The sequence below is a fragment of the Ahaetulla prasina genome, chromosome 7, assembly GCF_028640845.1.
Source record: "Ahaetulla prasina isolate Xishuangbanna chromosome 7, ASM2864084v1, whole genome shotgun sequence".
NCBI classification, from domain to species: domain Eukaryota; kingdom Metazoa; phylum Chordata; class Lepidosauria; order Squamata; family Colubridae; genus Ahaetulla; species Ahaetulla prasina.
The window spans coordinates 16,562,388-16,584,646 of NC_080545.1; the positions used below are offsets into that span (position 1 = coordinate 16,562,388).

The window sequence follows — 22,259 nt, forward strand, 5'->3', positions numbered from 1 at the left end:
ATTTCAACCAGTAAATGCTCAGTCTTGCACATTGGAAGAAAGAACCCAATCACAAAGTACATGCTTGATGGACATTGCCTCGCAGATGACCCCACCCTGTCAAAGACCTTGGGTTTTACATCTAACGATTTAAGTTCCAAAGCCCACTGCAACTACATAGCTAAGAAGGCTCTAAGAGTTGTCAACTTAATTTTACGTAGCTTCTTTTCAAAAAACACCATGCTACTGACCAGAGCATATAAAACATTTGTTAGGCCAATTCTTGATTACTGCTCTCCTGTCTGGAACCCTTACCATATATCTGACATCAACACAGTTGAGCGTGTCCAAAGGTATTTTACGAGAAGAATTCTCCATTCCTCTGAAACTAATAAAATACCTTATTCCACCAGACTTGATATCTTGGGTCTAGAAAACTTGGAACTTCGTCGCCTTGACTGGATCTGGGTTTAGCATATAAAATCATCCGTTGTAATGTCCTTCCTGTCAATGACTTTTTAGTTTCAATAACAATATCACAAGAGCTACAAACAGATTCAAACTCAATGTCAACTGCTCCAGTTTAGATTGCAGAAAACACGATTTCTGTAACAGAATTGTATATACTTGGAATGCATTACCTGACTCTGTGGTTTCTTCTCATAACCCCAAAGGTTTCACTCAAAAACTGTCCACGGTTGACCTCACCACTTTCCTAAGAGGACTCTAAAGGGGCGTGCATAAGAGCACAAACGTGCCTACCGTTCCTGTCCTACTGTTTCTTTCCCTATGTATATACACGTTTTTAGTACCTCATTTCTCCTCATATATACGTTCATATATTTATAACCTTTTATGTAACGCTTGTATATATTGTTATGACAAATAAATAAATAAATAAAATAATTTAAATCAGGGAAATGATGCGGTGCAGAGGTTTATATTATCTGCTTCGTGCCTGAATTCCTTTCTTCTTGGCTGCTCAAACTAAAACTAAAAAGGAAAATGTAAAAAAAATTCCTTGTAAGTCGCCTGGTTCCTGATCTAAATTTCTCCTCAAAAGCAGCTGTAGCCCATTGCTCGCCACTGACCAGGCTCAACTGCCACCAGAATGGTGGTGGGATTCAAATAATTTAACAACCGGTTCTCTGCCCTAATGACCAGCTGGGTCGGCATGGCCAGAGGGGGTGACAGGCAGCACTCAGCCTCCTGCACCCCCCTGGGAGCAAAAATGGGTCACAGGGAGCGCGCCGCCCCCCTGCCCCCCATTTTGGACCTAGGAGACCTGTCTGCAGCCTCCTGGGAGTGAAAACGGGTCACGGGGGGAGGGCGCCATATCCCCCTGCACCCCGTTTTGGGCCTAGTAGGCCTCTCTGCAGCCGGCTGGGAGCAAAAACAGAACATGGGGAAGGGGCGTGCTGCACTTACATCCCTGCACTTACTCGGGAGCCAAAATGGGGCATGTGGAGACTCCTGGAAGGGGCAGGGAGGGGAGGGGCCACCCAGCAATTTAACTACCGGTTCGCCCGAACTGGCTGAATCCCACCATTGCACCAGGAGATGGCTGCTCTATTTTCATCCCCAGCTAAAACTGTTGGTAAGAAGGCAGGCTTGATCAAAAAAACGGAGCGACCTTAATTTCTGGTTGGTTTTTCAGGTGGAATAATCTTCGAGAAAGCCGAACCAGGACCTTGAGCCAGATGGAGTGCCTCTTACGAGAGAAGGTACCATCCCACCAGGGGCTTCCACCTTGAACTGGACCCCCAAGGTTGCAAAAGTCAAGAGATGTAACTTTTGATGTAACTCAGAAGGGCCTCACAGAAAGAGCCCCTTGCAAAACTTTCTGCCCTCAAATCCAAACTTTTTGCCCTCAAATTTGCCTTCCACTCTTGTTACTGATCTCCCAATCTCAGGACAGAGCAAAGGGCAATTCCCCTGCATTTTTTTGGAGACAATGAAGGATTCATTGGGCCGTGGTGTGGCTCAGGCTGTTAGAAGCCTGTTATTAGAACACAGCAGCCTGCAATTACTGCAGGTTCAAGTCCCACCAGGTCCAAGGTTGACTCAGCCTTCCATCCTTTATAAGGTAGGTAAAATGAGGACCCAGATTGTTGGGGGGGGGCAATAAGTTGACTTTGTAAATATACAACTAGAATGAGACTATTGCCTTACACACTGTAAGCCGCCCTGAGTCTTCGGAGAAGGGCGGGATATAAATGTAAACAAAAAAACAAAAAAAAATTCTCCTGCATTTGATGATCCTTGGTGTCTTAAGTGCTAAAAGAGAGAGACCAGTCCCTCATGAATTTCCATCAGCTGTAGAGTTTCTCAGCAGTTGTGGGAGAGAATGGTGCAAAAGCAGGATGCCCGCAGGATGGAGCCAAAAAAAGCCAAGTTATAAGCCCACGAATAACAGGCAGAGCTTCAATTGTACCGCCATTTTGACTTTTTTGACCACGACCTGCAGTATTTTTACGCTAGAAGTCTCATTCTGCTTCAGCGTTCTCTCCCTTTCAAGATCAACCATCCTCTAGAATGGTGTTTCTCAACCGTAGCTACTTGAAGATGTGTGGACTTCAACTTCCAAAAATCCCTAGCCAGCAAGGCTTGCTGGGTAATTCTGGGAGTTGAAGTCCACATATATTCAAATTGCTAAGCTTGAGAAAACATGGCTTTAGAAAATGAGGTCTGGATACAATGGTGAAATCCAATTTTTTTTACTATTGGTTCTGTGGGCGGGGCATGGTGGGCGTGGTGTGGCTTGGTGGGCGTGGCTTGGTGGGCATGGCAAGGGAAGGATACTGCAAAATCTCCATTCCCACCCCACTCTGGGGCCAGCCAGAGGTGGTATTTGCCGGTTCTCCGAACTACTCAAAATTTCCACTGCCGGTTCTCCTAACTGCTCAAAATTTCCGCTACCAGTTCTCCAGAACCTGTCAGAACCCGCTGGATTTCACCCCTGTCCGGATACCTGGAACAGGGTACTCATTGTCTATAGTAAAATGTCTGAATTGCACTTCATTCAGGGTGAATTCCTCGTGTTGGCCTAATCCTCCTGACCAGGGGTGGTTTCTCAGAGCTCTTTGAAGCGACAGTCTAACCTGAAGCTATGGTTGCAGCCTGGCCTTAGCACCCTGGCACCACCCAGTGTATGCCTGCATGCCCAGGTGGCTTTCTACCAGGTGCCAGACAAAGTCTCTGGCAAAGGGCATCTGTCTTTGGCACCCAAGACTGTGAGCTATTTGCATATTAAAGAACTGTCAAGACAGATTGCAGCCAAGACGTGCTTTCATCACAGCAATGAAGCCTCTTCATCATCACTCAAAGCTTCAATGGCTGTGTTGTGCTTCGGTTTGGCTATAAAGGTGAATGAAGCAGCAGAGTCAACACTGAGTTGCCACATTCATGAAGTGAAAATATCCCTCAGTCCTGATTCAACTATTTTAGTTTTTATAGGATAGGATAGGATAGGATAGGATAGGATAGGATAGGATAGGATAGGATAGGATAGGATAGGATAGGATAGAACGTTATTGTTACTTTGAACATACACTAATCGGCATACATTAAAATAAAATTTCGTTGCATACAGCTCTCAAAGGGTCACCACCTCAAAAATACACTACATAATCATATCTAAATACATACATACACACATACATACATACATAGTTATGCATATACCCAGTGGTGGGATTCAAGTAATTTAACAACCGGTTCTCTGCCCTAATGATTTCTTCCAACAACCAGTTTGCCAAACTGCTCAGAAAGTTAACAACCGGTTCTCCCGAAGGGGTGCGAACTGGCTGAATCCCACCACTGCATATATCCATATATTTGTCGTGTCCCAACAATATTATAGGACCCAGAGAAACAACACAGTCTAGTTCAGATGTATACATGTACATAGCGAGAAAAACGAATCTTGCGAGTTTACCAGACAGATGGCATAGGGAACAAAGCTGTTACAGAATCTGGTACTCCTGCTAGAAATACTTTGAAACTTCCTCCCAGAGAGGAGCAACAGAAACAGACCATATGCTAACAATGCTTTGAGCTCTAAGCACATAGCACTTATAAGCAGTATCCTGAATAACAGGAAGCAAGCTTCCTATAATCTTCTCGGTTGTCCTTATCACTCTCTGTATGGACTTTCTATCTGAGGCACTGCTGCTAACAAACTAAGCAGTGACGCAGTTTGTTAAAAGAATCTGGGTTTCTGGGTTTCACGGTGGACACTGAGAAGTAAAGTTCATATACAGGCAGTCCTCGACTTACAACAGTTCATTTAATGATTATTCAAAGTTACAATGACACAGAAATAATGACATAAGACCATTTTTCACACTTATGCCTGTTGCAGTATCCCCATGGCTGCATGATCAAAATTCAAATGCTTGGCAATTGGCTCATAGTTGTAAGGGTCATGTGATCAGATTTTGCAACCTTCTGACAAGCAAAGTCAATGGGGAAGCCGGATTCACTTAACAGCCATGTTACTAATTTAACAAATGCAGTGATTCATTTAACAACGGTGGCAAGAAAAGTCGTAAAATGGGACAAACTCACTTAACAAATGTTTCACTTAGCAACATAAATTTTGGGCTCAATTGTCATAACTCTTGTCTATCTGTCTATATCTCTATCTTCAATCTTCTGTCTTATATCTTCTGTCTTATGATATATTGACCATCAATTGTGTTGTAAATGTTGTACCTTGATGAACATATCTTTTCCTTTTATGTACACTGAGAGCATATGCACCAAGACAAATTCCTTGTGTGTCCAATCACACTTGGCCAATAAAAATTCTATTCTATTCTATTCTATTCTATTCTATTCTATTCTATTCTATTCTATTCTATTCTATTCTATTCTATTAAAATTATGAATGCAACTCAGTTCTTCTGAAGAAAGTAGAGGCTTAAGAATTTATTGATGCTTGGATTTAGAACAATAGAATAACAGAATTGGAAGGGACCTTGGAGGTCTTCTAGTCCAACCTCATGCTTAGGCAGGAAACCCTACACCATTTCAGAAAAAACAGTCATCCAACATCTTCTTAAAAACTTCCAGTGTTGGAGCATTCACAACTTCTGCAGGCAAGTTGTTCCACTGATTAATTGTTCTGACTGTCAGGAAATTTCTCCTTAGTTCTAAATTGCTTCTCTCCTTGATTAGTTTCCACCCATTGCTTCTTGTCCTGCCTTCAGGTGCTTTGGAGAATAGTTTGACTCCCTCTTCTTTGTGGCAACCCCTGAGATATTGGAACACTGCTATCATGTCTCCCCTAGTCATTCTTTTCATTAAACTAGACATACCCAGTTCCTGCAACTGTTGTCTGTTTTCTTTCCAACCTCAATTTTCTTGTCTATCTGGCACCTTGTTTTTCTACCCTTGAATACTGAGACAAACTTAGAAATTGCACAGAACTTGGGAGAAATCTCAGTGTCTAGAGCGATCTTTCTCAATCTTGACAACTTTAAGATATGTGGGCTTCAACTCCCAGAATTCCCCAGTCGACATACTGGCAAGGGAATTCTAGGAGTTGAAGTGGATACATCTTAAAACATGTTGGTTAGGGAGTTCTGGGAGTTGAAGTCCACATATCTTAAAGTCGTCAGGGTTGAGGAACGATGGTGTAGAGAGCTCTATTCAGCTTTCTGAGTTACAGAACAGACCATGCCTGGTTTAAAATCCAGCCATCCTTTCATTCTTTAAAAAAATCCAGCATCAGGAATCTCATTAGCATCACATCAACAGGGACTTCACATATGCAATAAACAACAGTATGTTAAGGTGTAAACATCTTTCTGCCAACATAAGGGCTTTTTCAATTGCCAGAACAATACAAAGCAGGCTGAGAAGAAATGAAAAGGGGGGAAAAAGGTTTCCATCCCCTTTCCATAGTAAGGTTCTTTTTTTCCCCCCTTTTCATTTTGTGTTTATGGGGATTTGAAAATAATCTAATTCTTTCCTATCTGGTTTGGCCCATCTTTACCAGCTGGTAAATAGGAAACATTCGCCATAGGAAGCCAATCCACTGCAGAGTGTAAACAGATGGAATCAATATAATGTGACAAGTTAGACTGGGCTACTGAAAAGAATGGAGCCAAAATGAACAGCATAACAGTCGCTGTACTTATTTTGTTCCAATTCATTTGGTGCGGAATAGCACTTCGTATCTCCACAGCTGTGGCCTTCCATATCTTTGATTTTTTTTAGTGTGTGTACAGGTTTTTTGGAAACAATTTCACTCTGGCTTTGGGGGAGGGAATAATTCCAAAGAAATTTTTTTAATTTGTAATTTTTGCATTAAAAAGTTCAACCGTAAAGTAATGCAAAAGCATATTTATTGCTTAGAAATTTGTTATTTCCTTTTTAGATTACTTTTAAGACCCTACGTCTTTGTGTTTCTATGAAAATACTTTAGATAGAAGCATCTTTCCTGTGGTCTATCACACATTAGCATTGTCCTTTGTATTTATTATTTGTATGTAATGAATTGCATTGGGAAAGGCATGTATGTTTGTTCATTTTAAAATCTGACAAAGACTTTGTAGAACTAATATTATAAACCACCAAGAGTTATCTGCATGGCTAAGGCTTTCTGAGCTTTCCCACTCTAAATGGAAGAAAAGCAACCTTGAAATGAATAGGGGCTCCTCCAAGAAGGGTGAGCTGGTGGTCTGCGGTAAAAAAAACCCCAAACAAACCCAATTCCATGTTGTGCCTTCAAGGATTGTAGGTAAACCCTAGTTGCTGAACTCTGTACAGGCGGTCCTCAATTTAGGATCACAACTGGGACCAGAATTTTAGTTGTAAGTCATTGTGGCCATAAGTCAAGTCACCACACGACCAGACTCAATTTCAGTACTGTTTTACAAAAATCATAAAGAGAGTCACCGTGGTTGTTATTTAGGGCTCAGTATTCAGCAAGAATTTTCTTTAGTTCAAAGAAGTCAGCCCAAAAGTAAGTCAAGCTAAGAAATACACCCTATAGAGATTCTAGGAATTCTAGGAATTCCTAGCAGAATCTTGAAAGCCCATGCAGAACCTTCCTGTCTTTTTCTAAGGACCACAAGATTTTAACCCTAATAGAAAATGAAAAGGCTAAAGTACCCGAGAACTAGAATTGAAACAGACAAACACCCTGGCATATACAACCCCAGCAGGGGTGAAATCCAGCAGGTTCTGCAGGTTCTGGAGAACTGGTAGCGGAAATTTTGAGCAGTTTGGAGAACCGGCACATACCACCTCTGGCTGGCCCCAGAGTAGGGAGGGAATGGAGATTTTGCAGTATCTTTCCCCTGCCACGCCCACCAAGCCATGTCCACAGAACTGGTAGTAAAAATATTTGGATTTCACCACTGCACCTCAGACTTAATATTTGTCAATTAGAAAGAGAAGTCTGGATAGCGGACGTGGCAGTACCTGGAGATAGCAGAATAAAAGAGAAGGAACTGCAGAAAATAGAAAATACAAAGACCTACAAATAAAAGTAGAATGACTGTGACAAAAGAAAGCAGACAGTTCCAGTAGTGATAGGCACTTTGGGTGCAACCCCAAAATACATGGAGAATGTCATACGCATTGACAAAATCACCATCAGTCAATTGCAAAAGGCAGCTTTCCTTGGAACAGCTTACATTCTGCAATAACATCTTCAATACTATCAAACAATAACATCTGGCTATCCCAGGTCTTTGGGGGGGACTTGATAGGTGGGTAAAAATTCCAAGTACAGTCTGAAGATCAGTCTGACTGCAATGAACCATAATAATAAAAATTACATATACGTATGTATATAAATGTGTTTTAAAAAGATATTTTAAAAGTATCACGTTCCAGTAATGAAAAATTGATGAGAATACAGAGTTGAAACAGTAGTTGAAAATCAGCAGGTTAAAATATTGTGGGATTTCTGAATATAAACTGATAAAATCTTGATTCATAACACACCATATTTAACTACGGTTGAAAAGAAGAAAATGTGGATAATTGATATGGTAATGCTAGGATATAGTAGAATAGAAGACCAAGAATTGAAGAAAATCACGAAGTAACAAGATCTGAAAATTGAAGTTAGAAGAGTATGGCATAAACTCGCCTTGGTGATCGCAATGGTTAATTGGCAGACTGGATGCCATACTAAAAAGTCTTGAACAGAACTTGGAAAATCTGCGCCTTGACAAAATTTCCATTTGTTAATTGCAAAATGCTACATTGCTTAGAACTCCACATATACTATGCTAATATATTACAACATCCTAGATTGTTGGGAAGAACTCAATGAGTATGAAATCCAACAGCTGTGATTTCACATTGCAGTGAACAGATAATGTATAAAATGTATATGTTGTCTGACTCTCCAATGAATGACTTGTTTATAAGACATTCATTTAGAATTGGAAGAGACTTTGGAGATCTTCTGGTCCAACCCCCTACTCAAGCAGGAGACCCGATACCATTTCAGATAAATGGTTGTCTAGTCTCTTTGAAAGCCTCCTCCCACAATTTCTGAAGCAAGCTTGGTTTGGTTGATTGCTCTTACTCTTAGGAATTTTCTCCTTATTATGTAGAATGTGTATCTAATGATCTATAGGATGGCTAATACCACATGATTTAAAGCAAACATTGGTATCTGCTTGTCCTGCCTTCTTGTGGGTATTTTCCATGAAAATGGATATTTTTCTTTTTCCATCTTTGCAACAAATGCAACCCAACCTTGTGACAATTCCTTGCTCCTCTTTTTAAAAATATGGATGTGATTTCAGAGAGAGGTAGATCCTTGATTTTCAGCCTCTAAATGTATCTTGAAGGGTTGGGTGCTGTGTATAACATTTCAACAGGATTTTACTTGCAAATGGAGAGATATTGAAATGGAAATTGTGTGTAAAACTAAATGTAGATTCATATCTTATGCTTTCAAAATGCACTTTCTGATATATTACCATACAGTTTTGGACAGGTAGAAAAAGAAAGGGGGACTATAAAAATCATCAATCTCATCTTGATACAATTTTGTAGGAGTTCTTCTTTCTGTCTTTGAAGAATAATTTACTATGCAGAATACTAGCATTTTGCAAATACTTACTCAGCCAGCTGTTTCTTTTAAATAGGTTACCTTCCTCAATATTATGTTCAGTCAATCTCCAGCTTTCAATAGTTGAACAAACGTCTTGTGTGTATTTATCATTAGCTCAGGATAAAGTATAGCTTTGGAAATTAATTTTGTAAACACAAATTTGAAAGAAGCCCTTTCACTGCGCAACTTCTACAACATTGGGTTTTTTCCCCCTTATGATATTTAGAAAAGAAACCTCAAATCCTTTGGTGGAATAATAACTCATATTATTATGTGAACTAGCACTACGGACACGTCGGTATTTCAATACAAATCTTTTGAAAATTCTTAACAGATTTCTAAAAAGATCAAGCACTTCATCAAAACTTGCAGACTTTTTGACTATAATCAAAACGGACAGATCCAGCGGCATGAACTAAGAAGGATTCTTGAAATCAACTGCTTCAAGATGACAGATTGCGAGTATGATAAGTAAGTAAAAGAACAAGCGAAAGGTTCTTGTAGAATCACTGTGGGAAGCTTACCTTACATGTAGTAATTACTATTATATTTATTTTAGTCAAAGGGCTGGGAAGTGGCTCACCAGGCTAATGCAGCCTGTTATTAACACACAGCTGCCTGCAGTTACAATTACTGCAGGCTCGAGTCCCACCAGGCCCAAGGTTGACTCAGCCTTCCATCCTTTATAAGGTAGGTAAAATGAGGAACCAGATTGTTGGGGGGGCAATAAGTTGACTTTGTATATAAATATACAAATAGGATGAGACTATTGCCTTACATAATGTAAGCCGCCCTGAGTCTTCGGAGAAGGGCGGGATATAAATTCAAAAAAAAAAGAAAAAGGAGGTTTATTTTAGTAAGTTGTGTTTCCTTGACAATAGATAGTCTTAGATTATAGATATTAAAATATGTCTGCTGCTGTTCCAATCTCCTATTTTTCAATTGTTATTCTTTAACATAATTTAATGATGTTAGTCTGACCTTGGGGACACAGTGGTCCTGTTTGCACCCCATAATTTCCTGGTTCATGGGAGAAAGGGATCTTAAAGTCCAGCTAACACATCCAGGAGGGTAATTCAGAGAGCCTTGGACAGCTGGTTTGGGGCTGAAATAACTCTCTTTAATCAGCCATAGCTGAAGAACACACTAAGAATTCATCCTCTTCATCGTCATCATCATCATCTGAGAAAAAGTCCACATCGTATAGAGGTCCTCAAAAGTCAACTATCACCCATTTCACAATGCTCTCCAGTGTCATCAAGTGTGCCTGCATACTTTTCATACTTAAATTCAAAGTGGGGGGAGGGTTAAATACACTTTTGCAACTTTTGGATGGGGGGGACTTTCTTATGGACACCCTTGCTAAGAATAAGAGAAGCCACAGATTATTGGCTAGAGTCTAGACTGAAGAGCTAAGTTTAATATGGCTATGGAGTTCTTCACTTAGGAAATTTTTAAAAAATGCACAAATGTAAGATAGGGCAGGGGTCTCCAATCTTGGCAACTTTAAGCCTGGCAGACTTCAACTCCCAGAATTCCCCAGCCAGCAAATTCTGGGAGTTGAAGTTCACCAGGTTTAAAATTGCCAAGGTTGGAGACCCCTGAGATAGGGGATACCTGGTTTTGGAAGAATACCTGGATAGTAATTTGTAGAAGTCTGAATACGAACTGACAGGGTGATGTGCTTTCAAAGAACAAGAATGCAACTTGAGGCTGTATCAGCTGAAGTCAGGGGTGGTATTCACTTATTTTCTCTACCGGTTCGCAAAAGTGAGCATGCGCATGTTAGTTTTGCTTGCACGAGCCACTTCCACGCATGTGCACGGCCTTCTGTGCATGCGCTTTGTTCGTGTGTGTGCCTTCTGCGCATGCACACAGCCTCAAAAACATGCCTAAGTAGATGGCATAGAGCCGGGGCGCACCCACAATTTCTGCTACCGGTTCGCTCGAACCCATCTGAACCGGCTGAATACCACCTCTGGCTGAAGTACAATAAAATTTCCAGCTGTCTTGGAAATAATTGCTTCATTGGATTGCACATTGGCCAAGTCTTGAGTATTGTGCCTTCTGAGCATTACATTTTATGTAGGACTCAGAAATTAGATCAAGTTTACAGATGATGATTACCAGAGTGCACACTAATGGGTTAAAAAAATTAAGATGCTGACCATGATTGCACAAGCAAAACCCTGCCCTTTTTTTGCATATGGCATATTGCAGATAAAGAAGGAGAAGGCATGTGATTGTGGCCACTATCTTGCCTTTTTTTAATCTCTCTGTAGATGATCCTGGCATATGTTTTACTATCGGAGCTGGATATGTTTAAAGGTAAAGGTAAAAGTTCTCCTCACACATATGTGCTAGTCGTTCCTGACTCTAGGGGCCGGTGCTCATCTCAGTTTCAAAGCCAAGAGCCAGCACTGTCCGAAGACGTCCCCGTGGTCATGTGGCCGGCATGACTAAACGACAAAGACGCACGGAACGCTGTTACCTTCCCACCAAAGGTGGTCCCTATTATTCTACTTGCATTTTTTACGTGCTTTCGAACTGCTAGGTTGGCAGAAGCTGGGACAAGTAACGGGAGCTCACCCCATTACGTGGCACTAGGGATTCGAACTGCTGAACTGCCGACCTTTCGATCAACAAGCTCAGCGTCTTAGCCCCTCAGCCACCCTGTCTCTTGGATATATTTAGTCACAGGAAAAGATGGTGAGAAAATGCAAGAAAAGGACTCACATGAAAGCTCCAGAGCTATTCTCTCTCACTATGGCATATAGGATATGCAAACTATATAGCAACAGCTAGCCGATTTGAAAAGATCTCAAAAAGGTAAACAAGATTATACCTGATTAGTACTGGTAGTGGGCTATAAGAATAACTGTAGGAGACAGGAGGGAGAGTCGCAGCCTAGGTTTGTAGGAACTCTCATTAGTTCTGTAACACTGCATTTATTGTAAGGTTGCAGTAACAGAATCTTTCATGTCTGAAAGTATTCCCCCCTCCTCTGCCTTTATTTTCCAGAGAAATAGGGAAGGGTCCCTTACAACATTCCCCATTCCTTCTGTGAGCTGAGATATCTCTTGTATGACCACTGTCTAGGTTGCAGCTCTCTTCCTGCCTCTCAGGGTTAATCTCACAGCCCATTATATTGAGTGGGAGATCATCAGAAAATCCCAGAATTATGGGCTAGACAAGACTATGGCAAAATCCTTCCCTAGAGCTCATCATGAAAAAAATATAGTTTAATCTTTAGAATTACTAGGAGTTACTGTAAATTCAACTGAAGGGAGAGATACGTAAACAGATAATATTAAAGAAAGAAATATTCAATCTTGCTCTGATAAGTTTGTAAGCACTTTTGAGCAGAGTGGTTAAAGTTAAAGAATATTCAGCCATGCTGTTGCAGGCTACTACTTAACCACTGCTTCATTTCTGTTGTGGATATTTTATTTATTTTATTTATTTGTCAAGCATGTATAAGATAACAGATATAAGTATAAACATGGTTATGAATACATGAAATGGATACAAATAAATGGAAACAGTGGGACAGGGATGGTAGGCACGTTGGTGCACTTATACACTCCCCTTACAGACCTTTTAGGAATGGGGTGAGGTCAACAGTAGACAGTCTAAGGTTAAAGTTGTGGGAGTTCAGGGATGAAACCACAGAGTCAGGTAGTGCATTCCAGGCATTGACCACTATGTTGCTGAAGCCGTATTTTCTGCAATCGAGTTTGGAGCAGTTTACCTTAAGTTTGTATCTATTGTGTGCTCGTGAAATGTTGTGATTGAAGCTGTAGTAGTCATTGACAGGTAGGACATTGTAGCAGATAATTTTATGTACTACGCTTTGGTCAGACTGAAGATGGCGAAGTTCTAAATTGTCTAAGCCCAAAATTTCAAGCCCGGTGGCATAAGGTATTCTGTTACGAGCAGAGGAGTGGAGGACTCTTCTTGTGAAATATCTCTGAACTCTTTCAATTGTATTAATGTCCGATATGCAGTGCAGGTTCCAGACAGATGAGCTGTATTCAAGAATTGGTCTAGCAAATGTTTTGTATGCTTTAGTTAGTAGTACAATATTACCAGAGAAGAAGCTACACAAGATTGGTTAACAACTCTTAGTGCCTTTTTGGCAATGTTGTTACAGTGGGCTCTGGTACTTAGCTCTTTAGAGATGAGTACTCCAAGGTCCTTGACATATACACTCAACCAAAATGTAGCTTCATGAAAACCACAATTGAATCTCTGTCCAATGCAAGTTGCATTTCTTTGATAGTTGGGCTATTGTATTTTTTTTTAATCAACACTGGTGTTGAGGGTTGGCTCCCAGGTTTGGGCTATATAAATGCAACCAACTACTAAGTGGCATCAAAGGGTTAATTTGGGCCATCTCTTTGTTGCTGTTAAATGCCCCAGGCTTTTGTGGTGCAAATATGGTCACTTTAATATGAGGAGTCTGTATCCTCCCTGAAGCCTGGAAAAACTTTAATTTGGAAGGTTTAGAGAGCTGTAATGAGCTGCAATAGCAGAAACATTAAGCTGAAGAGGGGAGAGAAATTAGGACAAACTATTTATTTGTTTTGCTTTGCTCTAAATATTTTATATCTCTTGTTACCAGCAACCTCAAAACAAATTTTAGCCCATATTTACAAGCTGGGCTTGCTGTTTGATATTCCTCTTTTTTTATGGGCATTTGGCATGTTCTCCAAAATTAGATGAAAACAAAGGAAAAACCCTTCTTATAATTTGGTGCACATAATTACAGAACAGAAGCCATGCTTTTTAAAGCAGAGCAATGAAAAACAACAAAATGTGGTTTTATTTGATAATAAATCTTGTACTTGGCATCCAAGTCTTCAATGTGATAAATCTAAATGGATGCTACTAGAACAAAAGGAGTGTTCATAAAAAGTATCACAAATTTTTATCTGGTGCATTTAAATCTGAATTAAAATGATGACATTTATTCTCTAGAGATTTGCAAAATGTGTGTAGCCAAATGGATTCATCTTTGGTTGAATTTAAAATGGTTCTTAAGGGAGCTGCAAGAAAGCCCTTCAAAGTTTCTTCCATAATGTCTAGCGTTGATTAAACAGATTCAGGTTTGTTTATTAATTTTGTAAGGTAAAGTTTGATTCCTGGGAACCCACTGGGACTGTCCGTATAATTTTCTTGGCAGCTGTATAGAAATACTTCTTTTGGGAATTTCTTTAGCATCCCAGTCTAACATATAATTGCCTTCTATCAGCTGTGAGTAGGTGATGCAAAATCCCTTTGCTTCAAGCTGACCCTCTGGTGACTTCATGGACACATCTTGGAAATGGTCCAGAACTGCTTCTAGGATATATCTTTGTTATGTTCCACTTCAGCATATTGCCTCAGAGGATAAGATGCTCTGGAGCAAGGGTCTCCAACCTTGGCCACTTTAAGACTTGTGGACTAAAGCAAAGCTGGCTGAAGAACTCTGGGAGTTGAAGTCCACAAAGTCTTAAAGTGGCCAAGGTTGGAGACCCCTGCTCTGGAGGGTTCCCATCTAAACACTGACCAGTCCAAACTGTGCTAACCTTCTGACCCAGAGGTCAGCCTATGACTATTCTAGCTGTACCCATTATTTTCTTTCTTTTTGTAAGGGCCCACGTCCAAAGGTTTAGAAGAGGTATCGGTTGTCTTACTTCTAGAAAAAGAACTAGAATGATCCCATATGGGTTTGGCTGTAGAGCTTTTGATCTTTGGTTTGTTTTTTGTTTTTTTATTACAGCTGCTAATTGTTCCCCTTTTATCTGTGCTGATATTATGTTACAACATCTAAGGGCAATAGTTAGAAACTGTCTTAGAGTTTGGGATGAAGGAGAGCTCAAAGGAGGATATTGACTATTTATGATAAGCTAAAAAAGCCCTTGGATGTGATGGCTCAGTGGCTGAGCTTGACGATTGAAAGGTCGGCAGTTCAGCAGTTCAAATCCCTAGTGCCGTGTAACAGGGTGAGCTCCTGTTACTTGCCCCAGCTTCTGCCAACCTAGCAGTTTGAAAGCACGTAAAAAATGCAAATAGAAAAGTAGGGACCACCTTTGGTGGGAAAGTAACAGTGTTTCATGCGCCTTTGGCATTTAGTTATCATGCCGGCCACATGACCACAGAGACGTCTTCGGACAGTGCTGGCTCTTTGGCTTTAAAACAGAGATGAACGCCGCCCCTTAGAGTCAGGAACGACTAGCACATATGTGGGAGGGGAACCTTTATCTTTAAAAAAGCCCTTGACATTTTTTAAAGGAAGAAAGCAGAGAAAGAAGGACTTTCCATGAGTTACAACTTTCCAGTGGCTTCTTCTAAGTCAGTGTTGGCAGCTTGAAGATATGTGGCCTTCGACTCCCTGAAAAGATGACAGCTGTGCTAGCTGGGGAATTTTGGGAATCAAAGTCCACACATCTTCATGGTTGTTTTAAATTGCATGGGTGACATAGACAAGCAACCAAAATGTTTCTTTCTAGGTGTGTTTCAAAAAAAGAAATAAAAAGATGAACATCCCTTTCTTTCAGAATCTTCCCAAGCTGATTAGGAAAAGGGAAAAATTGGTTCCTAGAAAGTAATTAATACACTGGGGTATGATAACTATATCATTCAGGATCAGAATTTACAAATCAAAGAAAATATCTTACATAGCTGTTATTTTGATTATTATATTCATTATTTGTATATATGGTTAAACATTACGTTACTTTATTCTCCAAAATTTAATGAACCTGTGTGGTGTTTTTTTTAAAGATTATGGAATCGGTATTGTATTTCAAGAACAAATACACTGAATTATAAAGAATTTTTGCAATACCTTGGCATAAGTTTGGAGAAGAAAAAGAAAAAGAGAGCTGAAAAGATAATAGATTCAGGTAGGCATCTTAAGAGGTTGACGGAAGCAGCACTGAACCATCATTTCACTGCTACGAAGTTTGGTTTCCTCAATTAATATATAACATATAGGGAACATATATAACATATGGGAACATCAAGCAAACTCACACACTGGAAAATCTGGGTGGGGGAGACAGGACAATAAACCATCCAGAAACGTTAAGGAAATTATTACTCAATCAATGAACAACATTGTTCATTGTTAACCAAAGGGTTCATTTTAAACCAACGGACAATTTCATGCTGCAGCCCAGTCCCCTGTGCTGCTTCCAGCTGTTTCTTGAGGCAACTTCTGAAATTTCAGGTGAGATTGGGTGATGGCATGCAAGCCCTGATTGGTTGTTCCCCTGCTGCTTGCCATTCTATTCATGCAGGAAGGCAAACCTGATTGGCTGGCTGGCTGGCTAGCTGGATCAGTCTACTGCAGCGGTTCTCAACCTGTGGGTCGGGACCCCGTTGGGGGTCAAATGACGATTTGCCAGGGGTCGCCTAAGACCATCGGAAATATGGGAAGTATACTTGCGAGTCGAAGAATCGCAGTCCAATGGTTGACTCCACAAGCCAGCTGCAGGCTCTTCAAATCGCTAGCTGAATTCGGCTTCAGGCACGATGAATTAAAAAAGAGAGAAATCTGTGCTCTGATGTCTCCCTCTCAAGCCAGCTGCAATCACTCCCAATCGCTAGCCTAATCTGGCTTCAGGCGCGATAAACTTAATAGGGTAGGAGTCTCCGCTTTAATGCCTCCGTCCTCAAGGCAATCTCAAGCAGTTCAGATCGCTAGCCAATATGGCTTCAGGCGCGATAAATTAAAAAAAAACAGTTTGCCGCTTTTTTCCCCCTTCTGCGGCTGCTGAGGCACGCTGAGATCGCTGCCTATCACCGTGATGAATTTTACAGTTGGGGTCGCCACATCGTGGGGAATTGTATTAAAGGGGTCGCAGCACTATAAAGGTTGAGAACCACTGGTCTACTGAGACCAGTCTTCCTCTCTAGGGCTTGTTCGCTCCTCACTCATCCCTATGCTTTCCCAGATGTTTGCACACATGAATGCCTTCCCAAGTTATATTCTTTTTTTAAACGCTTTTTTAGATTCCCCTCCCCCTTTTTTTTCTTTTTTTCCTTGGTACAGTTGTTGCTCTGATGCCACAATAATCAAAGCAATGGGAAGCAGGCTGTTCTTTGTACTTTCCTCTAATAAAAATTGCCAACTACCAACTACTGGAGAACATAGAACATAGGATGAAAAGGCAGTGAACAACCACTGCAGGCGAAAGGGTATGCAAGCAAAACTGGGGGTCTTGGTAGAGTGAAGCAAACCATTGGAGATGTCGTGTCCCACTCCCACTCCGACGACCGGGTCAAGGAAGTCCGTATCAAACGTGGCAACGAAGCCTCTGCAGCTTGCCAAATTCCTTCGAGGTTTATCAGGGCAGGCAGGAGTCCAAGTTGTGACTCCAGCGATAGAGTCCGATATCAGCAAACTAGATGAGACTTTGCTTGACTCAAGGTTGGAATGCCAAAAGCAGGTCCTTTATATAGGCTGTGGGGTGTGGCTCCATGACTCAGCATTCATCTAGGCCTGCCCCTCCCTTTCTTCTGCTGGCGTCGCCTCTCAGATCTCCAGAAGCGAGGATCCTCCCACTTTGAATTGTCTTCTGCTGTTTGGGAAAGAGAGGGGTCAGAAGGAGTAGGCCTGAGCAATTCCAATCCCTGGCTGGCTTCCTCTGACGGCTGAGCCAAAGGAACACACGCCGTATGAGTGAGGTTTCTCGGGTTTATTTGTTCACTCCTGGAATCCTCTCCAGGCATGGGGCCAGGGCCGGGGGCTGGAGGCATGACAGGGCATTCATCGTCATTATCAGACTTGGAGTCTGATAACAGGCCCAGTTGGAGACGGGAGGGGCCCAGCTGAGGAGAGGAGGGAGGACGAGTCACAACAGGAGATCACCAGTTCTGATGGACTTAAAACAATTCTGTTCAGACATCAAGTTTTGAATTTCAAATATATATATATATATGAAATATATATCAGAATAACAGAATAAGAGTTCTGGAAGGGGCCTTGGGGGTCTTCTAGTCCAATTCCCTGCTCAAGCAGGAGACCCTATACCGTTTCAGACAAATGGCTGTCCAAGTCTCATTTTTGAAAGCCTCCTGTGATAGAACAACTTTTAAAGGCAAGCCATTCCACTGGTTTATTATTCTTCTCCCTGTCAGGAAATTTCTCCTTAGTTCTAGATTGCTTCTCTCCTTAATTAGTTTCCAACCGTTGCTTCTTGCCTTACCTTTTGATGCTTTGCAAAATAGTTCTCCCCCCTCATCTTTGTTGCGGCCCCTCAAACATTGGAAGACTGCTATCATGTCGCTGCTAATCCTTCTTTTCACTAGACTAGACATACCCAGTTCCTGCAGCTGTTCAGCCCTGAATCGTTTTTGTTGCTTTTCTCTGCATTCTTTCCATAGTCTCAACGCCTTTTTTATGTTGCGATGAGCAAAACTGCCATGTTCAAGATGTGGTCTTACCAAGGCCCTATAAAGCAGTACTTGTCGTGTCCCACTCCTCCGCTGACGGCCGGGTCAGGGAAATCCGAATCAGGCTTGCCTCTGCAGCTCTGCCCAAAGTCCTAGCAAAGTCCTCAGAGCAGGCAGGAGACCAGTAAGTGACTTCAGCAAGATAAGTTTGACTTTTGCCTGACTCAGAGACTGCCAGAAAGCAGATCCTTTATATAGGCCATGGGGTGTGGCTCCATGACTCAGCACTCATTAAGGCCTGCCCCTCCCTTCCTTCTGTTGCCTCCGCCTCTCCAATCTTCTGATGCCAGGGTCACTCCAATCAGCTGTTGTTAGAGTAAACCCTCCTCAGGCTCACCTGCTGTGGAGGAGGGGAGGGTCTAGCTGCTCCGTTTGCCTGGGCATGGAGTCAGGGCTGGGGAGGAGATGCTCCTTCTTCTGCAGTTTGTGTGGGCATGGAGCCAGGACTTGGGCCGGAGGCATACATTCCTCCGTGTTCGGGAGCAGGTAAGAAGGCCCCGGCTGCTCTGAGGGCGGGCAAGACACAACAGTACTATCTGTTCATGTGATGTTGATTCTATCCCTCTGTTAATGTAGCCTAGGCTTTTTTGGAGGCTGCGGCATATTGCTGGCTCACATTTAAGTGATTGTCCATTAGGATTCTAAAATCCCTCTCCCAGTTACTGCTATTGAGCCAGGTTTCACCTAATCTCTGCCTGTACATTTGATTTTTCTTGCCTAAATGTAAAACCTTATTCTTCTCCCTGTCAGGAAATTTCTCCTTAGTTCTAGATTGCTTCTCTCCTTAATTAGTTTCCAACCGTTGCTTCTTGCCTTACCTTTTGATGCTTTGCAAAATAGTTCTCCCCCCTCATCTTTGTTGCGGCCCCTCAAACATTGGAAGACTGCTATCATGTCGCTGCTAATCCTTCTTTTCACTAGACTAGACATACCCAGTTCCTGCAGCTGTTCAGCCCTGAATCGTTTTTGTTGCTTTTCTCTGCATTCTTTCCATAGTCTCAACGCCTTTTTTATGTTGCGATGAGCAAAACTGCCATGTTCAAGATGTGGTCTTACCAAGGCCCTATAAAGCAGTACTTGTCGTGTCCCACTCCTCCGCTGACGGCCGGGTCAGGGAAATCCGAATCAGGCTTGCCTCTGCAGCTCTGCCCAAAGTCCCAAAGCCCTAGCAAAGTCCTCAGAGCAGGCAGGAGACCAGTAAGTGACTTCAGCAAGATAAGTTTGACTTTGCCTGACTCAGAGACTGCCAGAAAGCAGATCCTTTATATAGGCCATGGGGTGTGGCTCCATGACTCAGCACTCATTAAGGCCTGCCCCTCCCTTCCTTCTGTTGCCTCCGCCTCTCCAATCTTCTGATGCCAGGGTCACTCCAATCAGCTGTTGTTGGGAGTAAACCCTCCTCAGGCTCACCTGCTGTGGAGGAGGGGGAGGGGTCTAGCTGCTCCGTTTGCCTGGGCATGGAGTCAGGGCTGGGGCAGGGAGATGCTCCTTCTTCTGCAGTTTGTGTGGGCATGGAGCCAGGACTTGGGCCGGGAGGCATACATTCCTCCGTGTTCGGGAGCAGGTAAGAAGGCCCCGGCTGCTCTGAGGGCGGGCAAGACACAACAGTACTATCTGTTCATGTGATGTTGATTCTATCCCTCTGTTAATGTAGCTTAGGCTTTTTTGGAGGCTGCGGCATATTGCTGGCTCACATTTAAGTGATTGTCCATTAGGATTCTAAAATCCCTCTCCCAGTTACTGCTATTGAGCCAGGTTTCACCTAATCTCTGCCTGTACATTTGATTTTTCTTGCCTAAATGTAAAACCTTATTTTTCTCTACAATGGATTTCATTTTGTTAGAATGAAATTGGGTCCCAAAAGTTAGGTCCCAGTTTTCAAGTCTGTCGAGATCCATCTGGTTGTTGAGCCTTCCTTCCTTCCTTCCTTCCTTCCTTCCTTCCTTCCTTCCTTCCTTCCTTCCTTCCTTCCTTTCTTTCTTTCTTTCTTTTTCTTTCTTTCTTTCTTTCTTTAATTTGTCACATTATATATAAGCATAAGCATGAAATAACTATACGATATATAAACATATATATAATCATAAGTATGTAATAACTATATGAAATTGGATACAATCAAAGGGAACATTAGGACAGGAACGTTGGTGCTCTTATGCACGCCCCTTACAGACCTCTTAGGAATGGGGTGAGGTCAATAGTGGATAGTTTTTGGTTAAAGTTTTGGGGGTTTTGGGAACAGACCACAGAGTCTGGTAGTGCCAAGCATTAACAACTCTGTTTCTGAAATCATATTTTCTGCAATCAAGATTGGAGCTGTTAACATTAAGCTTAAATCTATTGTGTGGTCGTGTATTGTTGTGATTGAAGCTGAAGTAGTCTTCAACAGGAAGGACGTTGTAACAGATGATTCTATGAGTTAAGCTCAGGTCATGTCGAAGGCAGCGGACTTCTAAATTTTCTAAACCCAAGATCTTCTGGGGTATTGTCTTCCTGCCTGCTTAGTGTCTGCAGATTTGATGTGTTTCCCTTCTATTCCCTCATCTAAATTGTTTATGAAGATATTGAAGAGTACTGGACCTAAGGCAGAACCTTGGGGTACACTGCTGCTTACTTCCCTCCCCGTAGATATAGTTCCAGTAAGGACTACATGTTAGGTGTGGTTTGTCAGCAGTTAATTTAGTCACTTTGTCAAATAGTGAAATAATATTTGCTTGGCATGATCTGTTTATTACAAATCCATGTTGGCTTCTGGCTATTTGCTTGCTTCTAGGTGTTTGCAGATCTGTTGCTTATCTTTTTTAGGATCTTCTGATATTAATGTCAAACTGATTGATCTGTAGTTTCCTGGATCTGTTCCCCCCTCTTTTTTTAAATGGGGGACCACGTTAACTCTTTTCCAATCCTCTGGTAGTTCCCCAGTGCTCAGTATCTTTGAATGATACGGTTGAATGATTCTAAGATCACGTCTGCCAGTTCTTTCAGAATTCTGTGACGTAATCCATCAGGTCCGATTATTTGAAATATGTATTCTCTTACCACTTTCTTGCCTCTTAGTTTGAATTCCTAGTCTGTCTTTTATGGTTCTATTTTTAGCAGGCTGGGCTATTTTTTCCTTTTTATGTGAAGACAGATGCAAAGAAAGGATTAAGCAGCTCTGCTTTATCTCTGCTGCCCGTCGCTTCCATGCTATCTTCTCCAGGGGTGGTATTGACTTATCTTAGCTATTGGTTCGCAAATGTGAGTAACCACCTCCACATGCACCACCTCTGTGCATGTGCAGAGCATAAAAAAAAAGGACGTGATGACATCTGGGCAGGTGGGCGTAGGCTCCAGCAGCTGCAGCTACCAGTTCACCCGAATCGGGTAGAACCAACAGAATCCCACCACTGATCTTCTCCCATTAGTGGACCAATTGTTTCTTTCACTTTTTTATTTTTTATGTGTTGAAAGAAACTTTTTAAAAATTATTTTTGACATTTGTTACCAGACTTACTTCATTCTGAGCCTTATCTTTCCTGACTTCATCTTTGCAGATTCTGCCTTAGTTATGTGCCCCTCTTTCCATTTTTTCATACTTATTCTTTTGTTCTTTCAGCTTATCAGAGAGTTCATTGTGCAACCATTCTGTTTTCTCCTTGGATTTCTTATTTTTATTTTTCAGTGATATGCTAGACTGGGCTTTTACAAACATATTTTTTCAGAGTTTCTCAAACTTCTTGAGTTGTTTCCCCCCTTTTAAGATTTTCGT

At 41.7% G+C, this 22,259-nt stretch overlaps 1 protein-coding gene across 3 annotated transcripts in view; it reads left to right on the forward strand.

Annotated features, from left to right (window-relative positions):
• EFCAB6 (EF-hand calcium binding domain 6) overlaps nt 1-22,259 on the forward strand; it is a 144,264-nt gene that overhangs the window by 14,141 nt on the left and 107,864 nt on the right. For all 3 annotated transcript variants that reach the window (XM_058189880.1, XM_058189882.1, XM_058189881.1), the window contains exons 5-7: nt 1,637-1,703; nt 9,402-9,538; nt 15,836-15,957. In XM_058189880.1, the coding sequence (XP_058045863.1) occupies nt 1,637-1,703; nt 9,402-9,538; nt 15,836-15,957 (326 nt within the window). The remainder of the gene's footprint in view (nt 1-1,636; nt 1,704-9,401; nt 9,539-15,835; nt 15,958-22,259) is intronic.